The 10,741-nt window shown below is 34.1% G+C and overlaps 2 protein-coding genes across 3 annotated transcripts in view; one reads left to right on the top strand and one right to left on the bottom strand.

Annotated features, from left to right (window-relative positions):
* Positions 1 to 4,560, bottom strand: part of LOC125852601 (cytochrome P450 CYP72A219-like) — a 10,371-nt gene extending 5,811 nt beyond the window's left edge. Inside the window, exons 1-5 of one of the 2 annotated variants that reach the window (XM_049532333.1) lie at positions 4,191 to 4,554; positions 3,667 to 3,887; positions 3,329 to 3,573; positions 2,858 to 3,242; positions 1,436 to 2,012 (exon numbers count right to left, since the gene is read on the bottom strand). In XM_049532333.1, coding sequence (XP_049388290.1) covers positions 1,860 to 2,012; positions 2,858 to 3,242; positions 3,329 to 3,573; positions 3,667 to 3,887; positions 4,191 to 4,275 — 1,089 coding nt within the window. In that variant the 5' untranslated portion in view covers positions 4,276 to 4,554 and the 3' untranslated portion in view covers positions 1,436 to 1,859. Of the gene's footprint in view, positions 1 to 1,435; positions 2,013 to 2,857; positions 3,243 to 3,328; positions 3,574 to 3,666; positions 3,888 to 4,190 lie in introns of those variants that run through there. The other variant, XM_049532332.1, reaches the window with a different exon arrangement.
* Positions 4,561 to 7,153: 2,593 nt separating this feature from the next.
* Positions 7,154 to 9,623, top strand: LOC125852599 (cytochrome P450 CYP72A219-like). The gene is made up of 5 exons (XM_049532331.1): positions 7,154 to 7,478; positions 7,748 to 7,968; positions 8,074 to 8,318; positions 8,429 to 8,813; positions 9,109 to 9,623. The coding sequence occupies exons 1-5, from the start codon at positions 7,202 to 7,204 to the stop codon at positions 9,532 to 9,534; spliced, it is 1,554 nt and encodes a 517-aa protein (XP_049388288.1). The 5' UTR covers positions 7,154 to 7,201; the 3' UTR covers positions 9,535 to 9,623.
* Positions 9,624 to 10,741: the final 1,118 nt, after the last annotated feature.

Here is a 10,741-nt window from a genome sequence, read left to right as displayed (position 1 = left end):
AATAGGACCTTAGTAAAGGTTAGGTGTGTCTCTGGGATATCGGGTATAGGCTGGGGGGGTACTTATGCATTTTCCCTTATTTATTAGATGTTTTTTGAGAGTCTAGTACTATTAAGAAGAAGTAGTTCTTTAATACAAGGGTGTAGTTGGAAACAATTACTATATTTTGTTTTGAATTCTAAAGTGATTCTTGTTTTGGAACAATTTTTTTTAGTTGCTAGAGCATCACTTATTTAGGGACGGAGGGAGTAAAAATTGAAGTCATGCCTTCTTTAAATTAGCTTGGAAGATTTGGAGGTGTGTTCTATTTTCCAGTAGTTGTGGTCTGGGGCGGAGCCAAGTAAGGCTATCTGAATCCCCTTCCGTGAAAAATCTACTATTTATGCATAGTTTTAAAAAGGCATAATACATATATTGGACCCTAAACTTGGCTTCAAATTTTAATTTTGACCTCCAACTTTCATAGTGCACAAACAGGCACTTTAACTATCCAACCTTTTAATAAATAAACACGCGAATCCTACTTGGCAAAACGCGTGATGTGCACGTATTCTGCGCGAGTTAGGAGTAATTTTCGAGTCCCACAACAGTAAAAAAATGCTGAAATGACAACTCTACCCCCCGGATTCTGGCCAATATCCGGCAACCCAAAACCTCCGTTCACTTTCTTCTTTTTCAGGCAAAACGCCACCAAATACCCAGCCGTTCTCCTTCTTCCTCACATCGGAGCACAACCATGAAGCGAACGAGCTCGCTAAACCCACCAAATACCCGACCCCAAATCCATTAGATCCACCATATCCATCGAGAATCCAAATGACCCCCCAAACCCCATGAAAACAGACCCAACAACCACAAACACCTAAACCAAGAAGCCAACCATCAACAAACCTCTAAGCTCCATCAAACAATGAGCTCCAAGCTCTAAAAATCATTAATAGGAATTAATTTTGATTCTTGTATGTAAATTAAAATTAATTTTGATTTTTTTAGTTCTAAAATGACGTGTAAAATATTTAATTAGTTGGCAGCCATTGAGTGGCTCACAAATACACGTTGGAGCGTTTGCATTTCATGCTCTTTGGCTGCAAAAATCGTGTGTTTATTTATTTAAAAGTTGGATAGTTAAAGTGTCTGTTTGTGCACTTTGAAAGTTGGAGGTCAAAGTTAAAATTTGAAACCAAGTTTAGGGTCCAATATATGTATTATGCCTTTTAAAAAATTATGTATAAATAGTAGATATAGAACCCCTTTGGCTTCTTCGTGTATTTTTTATGTAATTAAATTTCGACCTTATGAAACAAACTTGTAGGACTGGGAGTGAACAATTTATATGCACAATTAAATGGAGTTTATATAGATTTTCGTTGTACAGTTAAAGGCTTAACTTGGATCAATATGAACCACTGATATAAACTCTTCATGAGACAAGATGGAGCATCATAACAAGTTTAAACTTATTCACCCACAAAAGAGAAGTGAAGAAGAAAGTGAACAACAACGTTAAAATTTCAAAATTACAACGTTGAAATTCGAAAAGAGTGACTTCAGCCAGAGCCCAACTATTTAGTAGTATTTGATCCATTTCAAAGCTTGCGCATAAGCAGAGGAGCACCATACTGTGGATGAATTGTAATTATTGCAAATGGAGCACGTGTATAAGATGGAGAGAGTTCGAAGGAGAACTTCTGTAGTATCATTGCTATTGCCATTTTTGCTTCCATCATTGCAAAGTTTTGTCCAATGCAAATTCGGGGTCCCCAACCAAATGGAATAAACGATACTTATCCTTTTGTTGCCTTTGACATTCCTTCATTGAATCTTTCTGGTTTGAATTCCTTCGCGTCTTCGCCCCATATTTACTTGTCATAATGAATAAAGATTGCAGGTATAATGAGTATCACTCCAGCTGGTAGATGCAGCTCCCCTAATTTGACTTCTTCTTTGTTCCTTCTACTAAATACTGGTAATGGGGGGAATAGCCTTAACGTCTCGTACAATATCATTGTCACCTAAGGAATTAAAAGAATGTATTGCATAAGTTGGAAGTAGAGTTAGTTCANTTGTTGATGGAGTCGAGGAAAAAAGGGATGAGCCTTTGAGCTATATCATCAGAAAAATTAATGGGCTTAGATCTAGCTTCATTGAGTTTATTTGTGAGTTCCTTCGAATCTCCGTAGAGTAATTTGTATGGATTTCCCTTTAGACCACTTTTTCTTAAGTATTTCTCAAGTTTCTTTGGCTTAAACCATGCCCAATTCAACACTCTCCATGTATATAACAACAAAATTGTAACACAAATCGCTGCTATAGTTATGTTGTAAGAAATCTTCATGAAAGTAATAAGAGTCTTCTTTCTAGCTGCTTTATTTTACATAGAAAAAAAGGAAGAGGGGGAGTTAGCCTAATTTTGTAACTTTATAATAACATTGTTGGATACGCCTCCTCTCCATTTCCCCCAATTTCTTTCTTGGATTGGGGACATATGGCATATGTTAGGTCTAATTGACCAAAGAAAATATCTAACCATGATTTAGATGATAAATACATTGTATATTTAGTTCCAGAAATTATTGTAATCCCACAGTCTTAGCAATATATTATCTTGTCCATAAATATAGTAAAAAAAATAAAAAAGACAAATGTCATAGATTTATTTGTCTTCTTCATCCAAAACACGAAGGCTAGACTTATTCCTCAAAGGTACAAATTCCTATGTTGAAAAAACTACTTCCAATATACTTTTTCGTCTCAAAATAAGTGTGTTGATTTGGCTTGTTACACGCTTATTAAGAAAAATAACAAATAAAAGGTATAGTTTACTAAGTTACCCTACGATCTTGTGGAAAGTACTTACAATTTTGAGGCGACTTAATCCTTCCAAATCTGGTTTTTCATTTCCAAAGACCTGCAAAACCTCCTCTCTGGCCCGTACTTGCCACTCTGGATGTAGGCACAACAAAATCATTGTCCACACGAGCAACACTGAAGTGGTCTCTTGTCCAGCAAAATAGAATAACTTGCACTCTTCAATCACTTCTGTTGTTGTCAATCCGAAATCTTTGCTTCCGTGTTGCTCAATTTCTTTCATATTGGATTCAAGTAATATGCCTAATAAGTCATCTTTACTAGTCTCCCCTGCTTCCATTGCCTTCAATCTTTTGTCGATGATATGCCTAATCGTTGTTTGGACTTGCTTTTCAATTTCCAGCATTCTTTTGTTCCTTTTAGTAGGCAAGAACCTAACAAAACAGATTTAAAAGCAAACAAAGTAATGAACATTTTATTTTCCATATGATGTAGAAATCTCAAAAGTAAATTATTATACCTTGATCCTGGTATATAAATTGAACGACTTATGTCCATTATATGCTCAGCTTGTTCTTGCTGAAGTTCAAATACTATTCTCCCTTCTTCATAGCTACTCCCAAATGCAGTTCGAGAAATAACTTCAGCGGTCATTAATTGAAGGTCTGGCCATACATCGAGCTCGTATGATGTTTCCTTTGAAACAATATCCTCCCATTTGCTTATCATTTCACTACAACTCATATAAAATGCTGGCAACATATGCTGTACAAAAAAAATGAAAAAAAAAAACAGAAAATTGAATTTTCTGATTTTTTTGGCCTAAATTCAATACAACAAAAAAGAAGTATATATAACCTTTAACTTCTCAACATGGAAAGCAGGATTGATGATTTTTCTGTGTTTTGCCCATTTGTCTTCCTCAACTAACACAAGACCTTGAGCCAATAACTTGGCAAATGGATTTGGATGAGTTTGCTTTTGGTACACATAATTCTTTGTCAAAATCTCTTTTACATGTTCAGGATTTGTGATCAACACTGTTGGATATGGGCTTAGCCACATAAACGAACTTTTACCTGCCTGTAATCTGTTTTCGATTAGAAAAAAAAAGCATAATACATAAACAAACACTCAAATATGATTTCAGCTGACAAATAAGCACTCCAACTTTGAGGTTCAAATCTAGACACCTAAACTTGGTCTCAACTAGCAACTAAACACTCCAACTGATCTCCACTGTGTCCGTAAACACCCAACATAACGTGGCACATAAAGTTTAGATAAACTAATCACACAGTGAAGACAAGTTGAGGTATGTAGACATGCATACTCAAAGTTGGAGTGTTTACTTTCTAACCAAATCAATAAAAGAAACATACCATTTTTGTTGATGGAGTCAAGGAAAAAAGGGATGAGCCTTTGAGTTATATCATCAGAGATATTGATAGGCTTAGACTTAGACATAAAGCTTATACTTTTTGTGAGTTCATTCAAATCTCCATAGAGTAACTTATATGGATTTCCCTTTAGGCCTCTTTGCCTTAAGAAATTCTCCAATTTTTTTGGCCCAAACCATGCCCAATTCAACACTCTCCATATATATACCAACTAAATTGCAACACAAATTGTTGCTATAATTGTGTTGTACAAAATCTCCATGATAATTTTATTTTTCTAGCTGTTTATTGTTGCATAGAAAAAAGAGGGGAAAATAGCTAATTTACCTTTTTTTTAATTTGTTGTTTGTTGGACTAGATAAGGCCTAGCTTTTCTCTCTATAATATCGAAGACAAAAACATCATTGTCCAGTACTAATAAAGTCCTTTGTCCAATCTGTTTGGATCCATTCAATTTTGTGGGATTCAATGATATTATCTAGGGATATTAATAAACGGGTTTCTTATTTATTTTCTCGTGTTCTAAAAAATAATATTAATTTAAAAGTATTTATATATAACAAAATATATCCCTTGTTATACTGGAAGACGTATATTTGGACGGAAGCTATAATGGAAGGAGTATATTTGGACGAAAAGTATAACGGAAAGGGTATATCTAGACTAAAAGTATAACGAGATTGGTATATTTGAACTCAAAGTATAGCAAAGAATATATTTAAATTATTTTTTATAGTACAAGTGTATATTTAGTTGTTATCCATATATATAGTCTAGACAAATACTCTAGGAGGTGGGGATGGGGCCGTAGGGATTGTGAGGATGAAGATAAGGTGTATTGGAAGGTTTAGAAGACAATCAATGTGGAATGTCACTTGTGATGCTTGTTTTTCCTACTTCTACTACAAAAGTCATATTTCAGCTCATTTTTACGTACTTGTTTTCGTAGAGAAAATGTATTCCAAATATCTTCTGGCCCAGCGTGTGTTGACAATTTTTTCAATGATAGTGCCACGTAGGCCGAAAAGGGGTAGAAAATTATTTATAAAATAAGTTCGAGGGGTAATAGGACCTTAGTAAAGTACAAGTGTGTCTCTGAGATTTCAGACATAGGTTGGAGGGTACTTGTGCATTTTCACAATATTTATTAATCCTAAGTTTGTATTCATTACCACTAAATAATAATAATGGATGCAATGGTATTATATACATCTTCGTCTATTTTACAAGCCAATACTTGATAATATAAAGATGAGTTGTAACCACAAAATTCACAACGAGAAAATAATCAAAACTGAAAAATATCACAACCATTAAAAGATTTAACAATGTTTAACCTTCGAAGAAACTTGCTCGATTCATTTATGGGAATACTATACAAAATTCCAATCCATTTATTATTCTTCATAACGCAGTTGAAAGTTTGAGTTACATATATAGAAATCACTCTTCACAAGACTAGATGAAAGCTAAACACCATAAAATGTTGAAGATCTAAAACACACACTGAAGAAAAAGTTTAACATTTTTGATATGGTTAACTAAACTACAACATTTTTAAAGTTTGCGCATAACCAGAGGAGCACCATATTGTGGATGAATAGTCACTACTTCAACTGGAGCATGCGTATATGACTGAGAGAGTTTGAAGGTGAACTTTTGTGGTATCATTGCTATTGTCATTTTTGCTTCCATCATTGCAAAGTTTTGTCCAATGCAAATTCGGGTTGAGATCAGATAGGCCACTTCTATCATCCTATTTCAGTCTCGGAGGGGCAATTACTATGAGATTGAAATATCTCTGAATTAAGGCATGACCCCTGAATTTTGTAATAAGTGAACCAATTCTTCATCCAACTTACGCAATACATTTTTTTTTCCTTAGGTGACAATGATCTTGTACGAGACGTTAAGGCTATTCCCCTCATTTCCAGTATTTAGTAGAAGAAACTTGTTATGATGCTCCATCTTGTTTTATGAAGAGTTTATATCAGTGGTTTCAATTGATCCAAGTTAAGCCTTTAACCGTATAACAAAAATCTATATAAACTGCATTTAATTGTTCATATAAATTGTTCACTCCCAGTCCTGCAAGTCTGTTTCATAAGGTCGAAACCTAATTACATAAAAAATACACGAAGAAGCCAAAGGGGTTCAATATCTACTATTTATACATAATTTTTTTAACAATGATTAAACAATTCAGAGAGCCTTACTTGGCTCCGCCACTGACCACAACCACTGGAAAATAGAACACAACATAATCTCCAAATCTTACAAGCTAATTTAAAGAAGGCAAGGCATTAATTTTTAGTCTCACCATCCCTAAATGAGTGTTGCTTTATCAAAAAAAAAAAATTGTTCAAAACAAGAATCGCTTAAGAATTCAGAACAACAAATAGTAATTGGTTCCGAATACACCCTTGTATTAAAGAACTACTGCTACTTAATAGTACTCGACTCTCAAAAAACATATAATAAATAGGGGTAACTTAGAAAATTATACCTTTTATTTGTTATTTTTCTAATTTTCTTAATAAGCGTGAAACAAGCGAAATGGACACACTTATTTTGAGGCGAAAAACGTATATTGGGAGTAGTCTTTTCAACATAGGAATTTGTGCCTTTGAGGAATAAGTCTTGCCCTCGTGTTTTGGATGAAGAAGATAAATAAATCTATTACATTCGTCCTTTTTTTTTTTTGACTATATTTATGGACAAGATAATACATTGCTAAGATTGTGGGATTACAATAATTTTTTGAACTAAATATACAATGTATTTATCATCTAAATCATATTTTCTTTGGTCAATTAAATCCTAGTCATTAAATGTAACGTATGCCATGTGCCCCCATCCAAGAAATTGATTGGCGGAAATGGAGACGAGATGTATCCAACAATTAATGTTATTAAGAAGATATAAATTAGCTTACTTCCCCTCTTTTTTCTATGTAAAAGAAAGTAGCTAGAAAGAAGAGTCTTATTACTTTCATGGAGATTTCTTACAACAGAATTATAGAAGCAATTTGTGTTGCAATTTTGTTGGTATATACATGGAGAGTGTTGAATTGGGCATGGTTTAAGCCAAAGAAACTTGAAAAATTCTTAAGAAAGAGTGGTCTTAAGGGAAATCCATACAAATTATTCTATGGCGATTTGAACGAACTCACAAATAAACTAAATGAAGCTAGATCTAAGCCCATCAATTTCTCTGATGATATAGCTCAAAGGCTCATCCCTTTTTTCCTCGACTCCATCAACAAAAATGGTATGTTTCTTTTATTCTTTGTCCTTAAAAGAATAAATTTTTTTCTCTTCTTGTATATATACAATGTAATTAATTTTCTGTAAAGATGAACCCCTTTTCGATCGGTACCCTTGCTCCAACCTAGAGGCAGATCCGTGGTAACTCTAGAGACTACAGTTGACTGATGTCATTACCTAAGCAATTAGAGCCCTATGAATTCATAGTTGATAATTATATTATGCCTTTTTTTTTATATATATTTTTCCTAAGCGAGAACGGATTACTCTCAGGTAAAAGTTCTTTTGTGTGGCTTGGCCCATATCCAGCAGTGTTGATCACAGATCCTGAACATGTAAAAGAGATTTTCACAAAGAATTATGGGTATCAAAAGATAGCTCATCCCAATCCATTTGCCAAGTCATTCGCTAAAGGTCTTGCGTTTCTTGAGGAAGACAAATGGGCCAAACACAGAAAAATCATCAATCCTGCTTTCCATTTTGAGAACTTAAAGGTTATTTTTTTTACTTCATAGTCTTATTACTACTAAATTTAGCTAACATGAAGCTCTACTACTGATAACTAGTACTGGTTTTTGCGATTAATTTGTTTTGTACAGCATATGTTGCCAGCGTTTTATCAAAGTTGTAGTGAAATGATAAGCAAATGGGAGGATATTGTTCCAAAGGAAAGATCAGTCGAGCTCGATGTATGGCCAGACCTTCAATTAATGACAGGTGAAGTCATTTCTCGAACCGCATTTGGGAGTAGCTATGAAGAAGGGAGAAAAGTATTTGAACTTCAGAAAGAACAAGCTGAGTATGTAATGGACATGACTCATTCAGTTTATATACCAGGATCTAGGTATAACGATTTATTTGTGAAATTTCTACATAATATGGAAAATCACATGTTCATTACTTTGTCCTAATTAAAATAACTTTTCTTGTTTGCTTTTACATTTGTTTTGTTAGGTTCTTGCCTACTAAAAGGAACAAAAGAATGCAGGAAATCGAAAAGCAAATCCAAACAACGATTAGGCGTATCATCAACAAAAGATTGAGGGCAATGGAAGCAGGGGAAACTAGTAAAAATGACTTATTAGGCATATTACTTGAATCCAATATGAAAGAAATTGAACAACACGGAAACAAGGATTTCGGAATGACAACAATTGAGTTGATTGAAGAGTGCAAGTTGTTCTATTTTGCTGGACAAGAGGGCAATTCAGTGTTGCTCGTCTGGACGATGATTTTATTGTGCCTACACCCAGAGTGGCAAGTACGTGCCAGAGATGAGGTTTTGCAGGTCTTTGGAAATGAAAAACCAAATTTGGAAGGACTAAGTCGCCTCAAAATTGTAAGTACTTTCCACAAGTTCGATATGTAAGACAATTTAAAAATAGATCACACTTCAAAGATGAAGAACACTATAAAATTAGAGTAGCTTTTAAATCGTATTGCCCATGATTAATGCGAAATTATTACAACTGAGATCAGATAGACCACATTTTCTATCGTCCTATTTCAGTCTCATAAGGGCAAGTAATTAGTTAGAGACTACTAAAATATCTCGGAAAGGCATGACACCTAAATTTTATAAGAAGTGAACTAATTTTACTTCCAACTTATGCAATATATTTTTCTTTCCTTAGGTGACAATGATCTTGAACGAGACGTTAAGGCTATTCCCCCCAGTAGCAACATTTCGTAGAAGGATTAAAGATGAAGTCAAATTAGGGGAGCTGAGTCTACCAGCTGGAGTGCAACTCTTTATACTCACAGTATTAATTCATTATGACAAGGAATTATGGGGTGAAGACGCGAAGGAATTCAAACCAGAAAGATTCAGTGAAGGAGTGGCAAAGGCAACAAAAGGACAGGCCTCGTTTTTTCCATTTGGCCGGGGACCTCGAATTTGCATCGGACAAAACTTTGCAATGATGGAAGCAAAGATGGCAATAGCAATGATACTACAAAATTTCTCCTTCGAACTCTCTCCGTCTTATACACATGCTCCACTTGCAATAGTTTCTACTCAACCACAGTATGGTGCTCCTTTGCTTATGCGCAAACTTTGAAATGGATGTTGCTGATATTTAAGATTAATGATGTTGTGTTCTCCGTTTTTCAGCTCGAATACTAATAAACTAGTCGGGATATGGCTGATATCTCTCTTTTCCTATTTCAACTATGTAGGTTTGAAATGTTATTGTTGTTGTTCACTTCTCTTTTGCGGGTGAATTAGTTTAAAATTGGTATGCTGATCCATCTTTTCTCATGAAGAGTTTATGTCAGTTGTTCCTATTGATCTAAGCCAAGCCTTAAACAATATAATGGGCAGTTTTAAAAGTTATCCTTTTCTGAAGAATTCTATGTATACTCGCAATCCCATATTGTTACATATCAACATCGGCAATATTGATGAAAATATTGATATTCAGGTGATTTCAATCAATTGAATCAATCCATTGGAATGGACATCTGTATTGATAATCACCCCTTCCATGGAATAATCCACAAACCAATTGTTTGTATCCCATTCTCCGCTATAATGAATCAAAACGAGCAAAGAATTACACCGTTGCTTTAGAATTCAAAACAAAATATAGTAATTGTTTCCAATTACACCGTTGCACTAAAAAGGTACGATCTTCTGATCTGCCCTTTGGGGACATTCATCCTCGAATGAGATTTTAGGCATATTTTAAACGAAAAGAGTCTAACATGTGTGTGAGTCAATGGGGATTAAACCCATAATTTGTAAGGAAGTTGATTAGTGAGATCCCCCTAAGGGATGCACCGGCGACTGACATTGATCATCTTATAAGGGTTCTAGTGTGAGAATACGGTCTCAGAATGCTGCCACACTATCAAAAATAGAATCACAACGTCAATATGATCATTTTGACACCAAAATCACATTTTTCGGAGACAGTCCCAAAATCGTGTCTAAAACGGGACTCTCAAAAAACATCTAATAGATAGAGATAACTTAGTTAACTATATCTATTTTTAATCCTCCTCACATTTTTCGAATTTTTTTTTGTTTCAATGACTAATTTAAATTTATTATTTTGATGGTCAAGTTTATTTATGTTTCACTAATTTTCTTGTAAAATTATAGATGACCCATTTTATTTTCAAATACAAAAACTAAATTACAATATAGCTGAAAAAGATAGTCTTAAATTATTAATATAGCCACAAAAAAAGTAGTTTTGAATTTTTTTTCTTTACACTAAGGAATGAAAGAAAAAAATAAAATTAGAATAAGATTAAAATAAT

Source organism: Solanum stenotomum, unplaced genomic scaffold (assembly GCF_019186545.1).
Source record: "Solanum stenotomum isolate F172 unplaced genomic scaffold, ASM1918654v1 scaffold37374, whole genome shotgun sequence".
NCBI lineage: Eukaryota > Viridiplantae > Streptophyta > Magnoliopsida > Solanales > Solanaceae > Solanum > Solanum stenotomum.
The sequence above is the reverse complement of the archived record's forward strand: the minus strand, read 5'-3'. Positions and strand labels throughout refer to the sequence as shown.

What these genes read in the sequence shown, in the direction of transcription:
- LOC125852599 (XM_049532331.1), top strand. Translation starts at nt 7,202, where the DNA reads ATGGAGATTTCTTACAACAGAATTATAGAAGCAATTTGTGTTGCAATT. An exon ending in TCCATTTTGAGAACTTAAAG is followed by an intron (nt 7,969 to 8,073) that starts GTTATTTTTTTT and finishes TGTTTTGTACAG; the next exon opens with CATATGTTGCCAGCGTTTTA. An exon ending in GACTAAGTCGCCTCAAAATT is followed by an intron (nt 8,814 to 9,108) that starts GTAAGTACTTTC and finishes TTCTTTCCTTAG; the next exon opens with GTGACAATGATCTTGAACGA.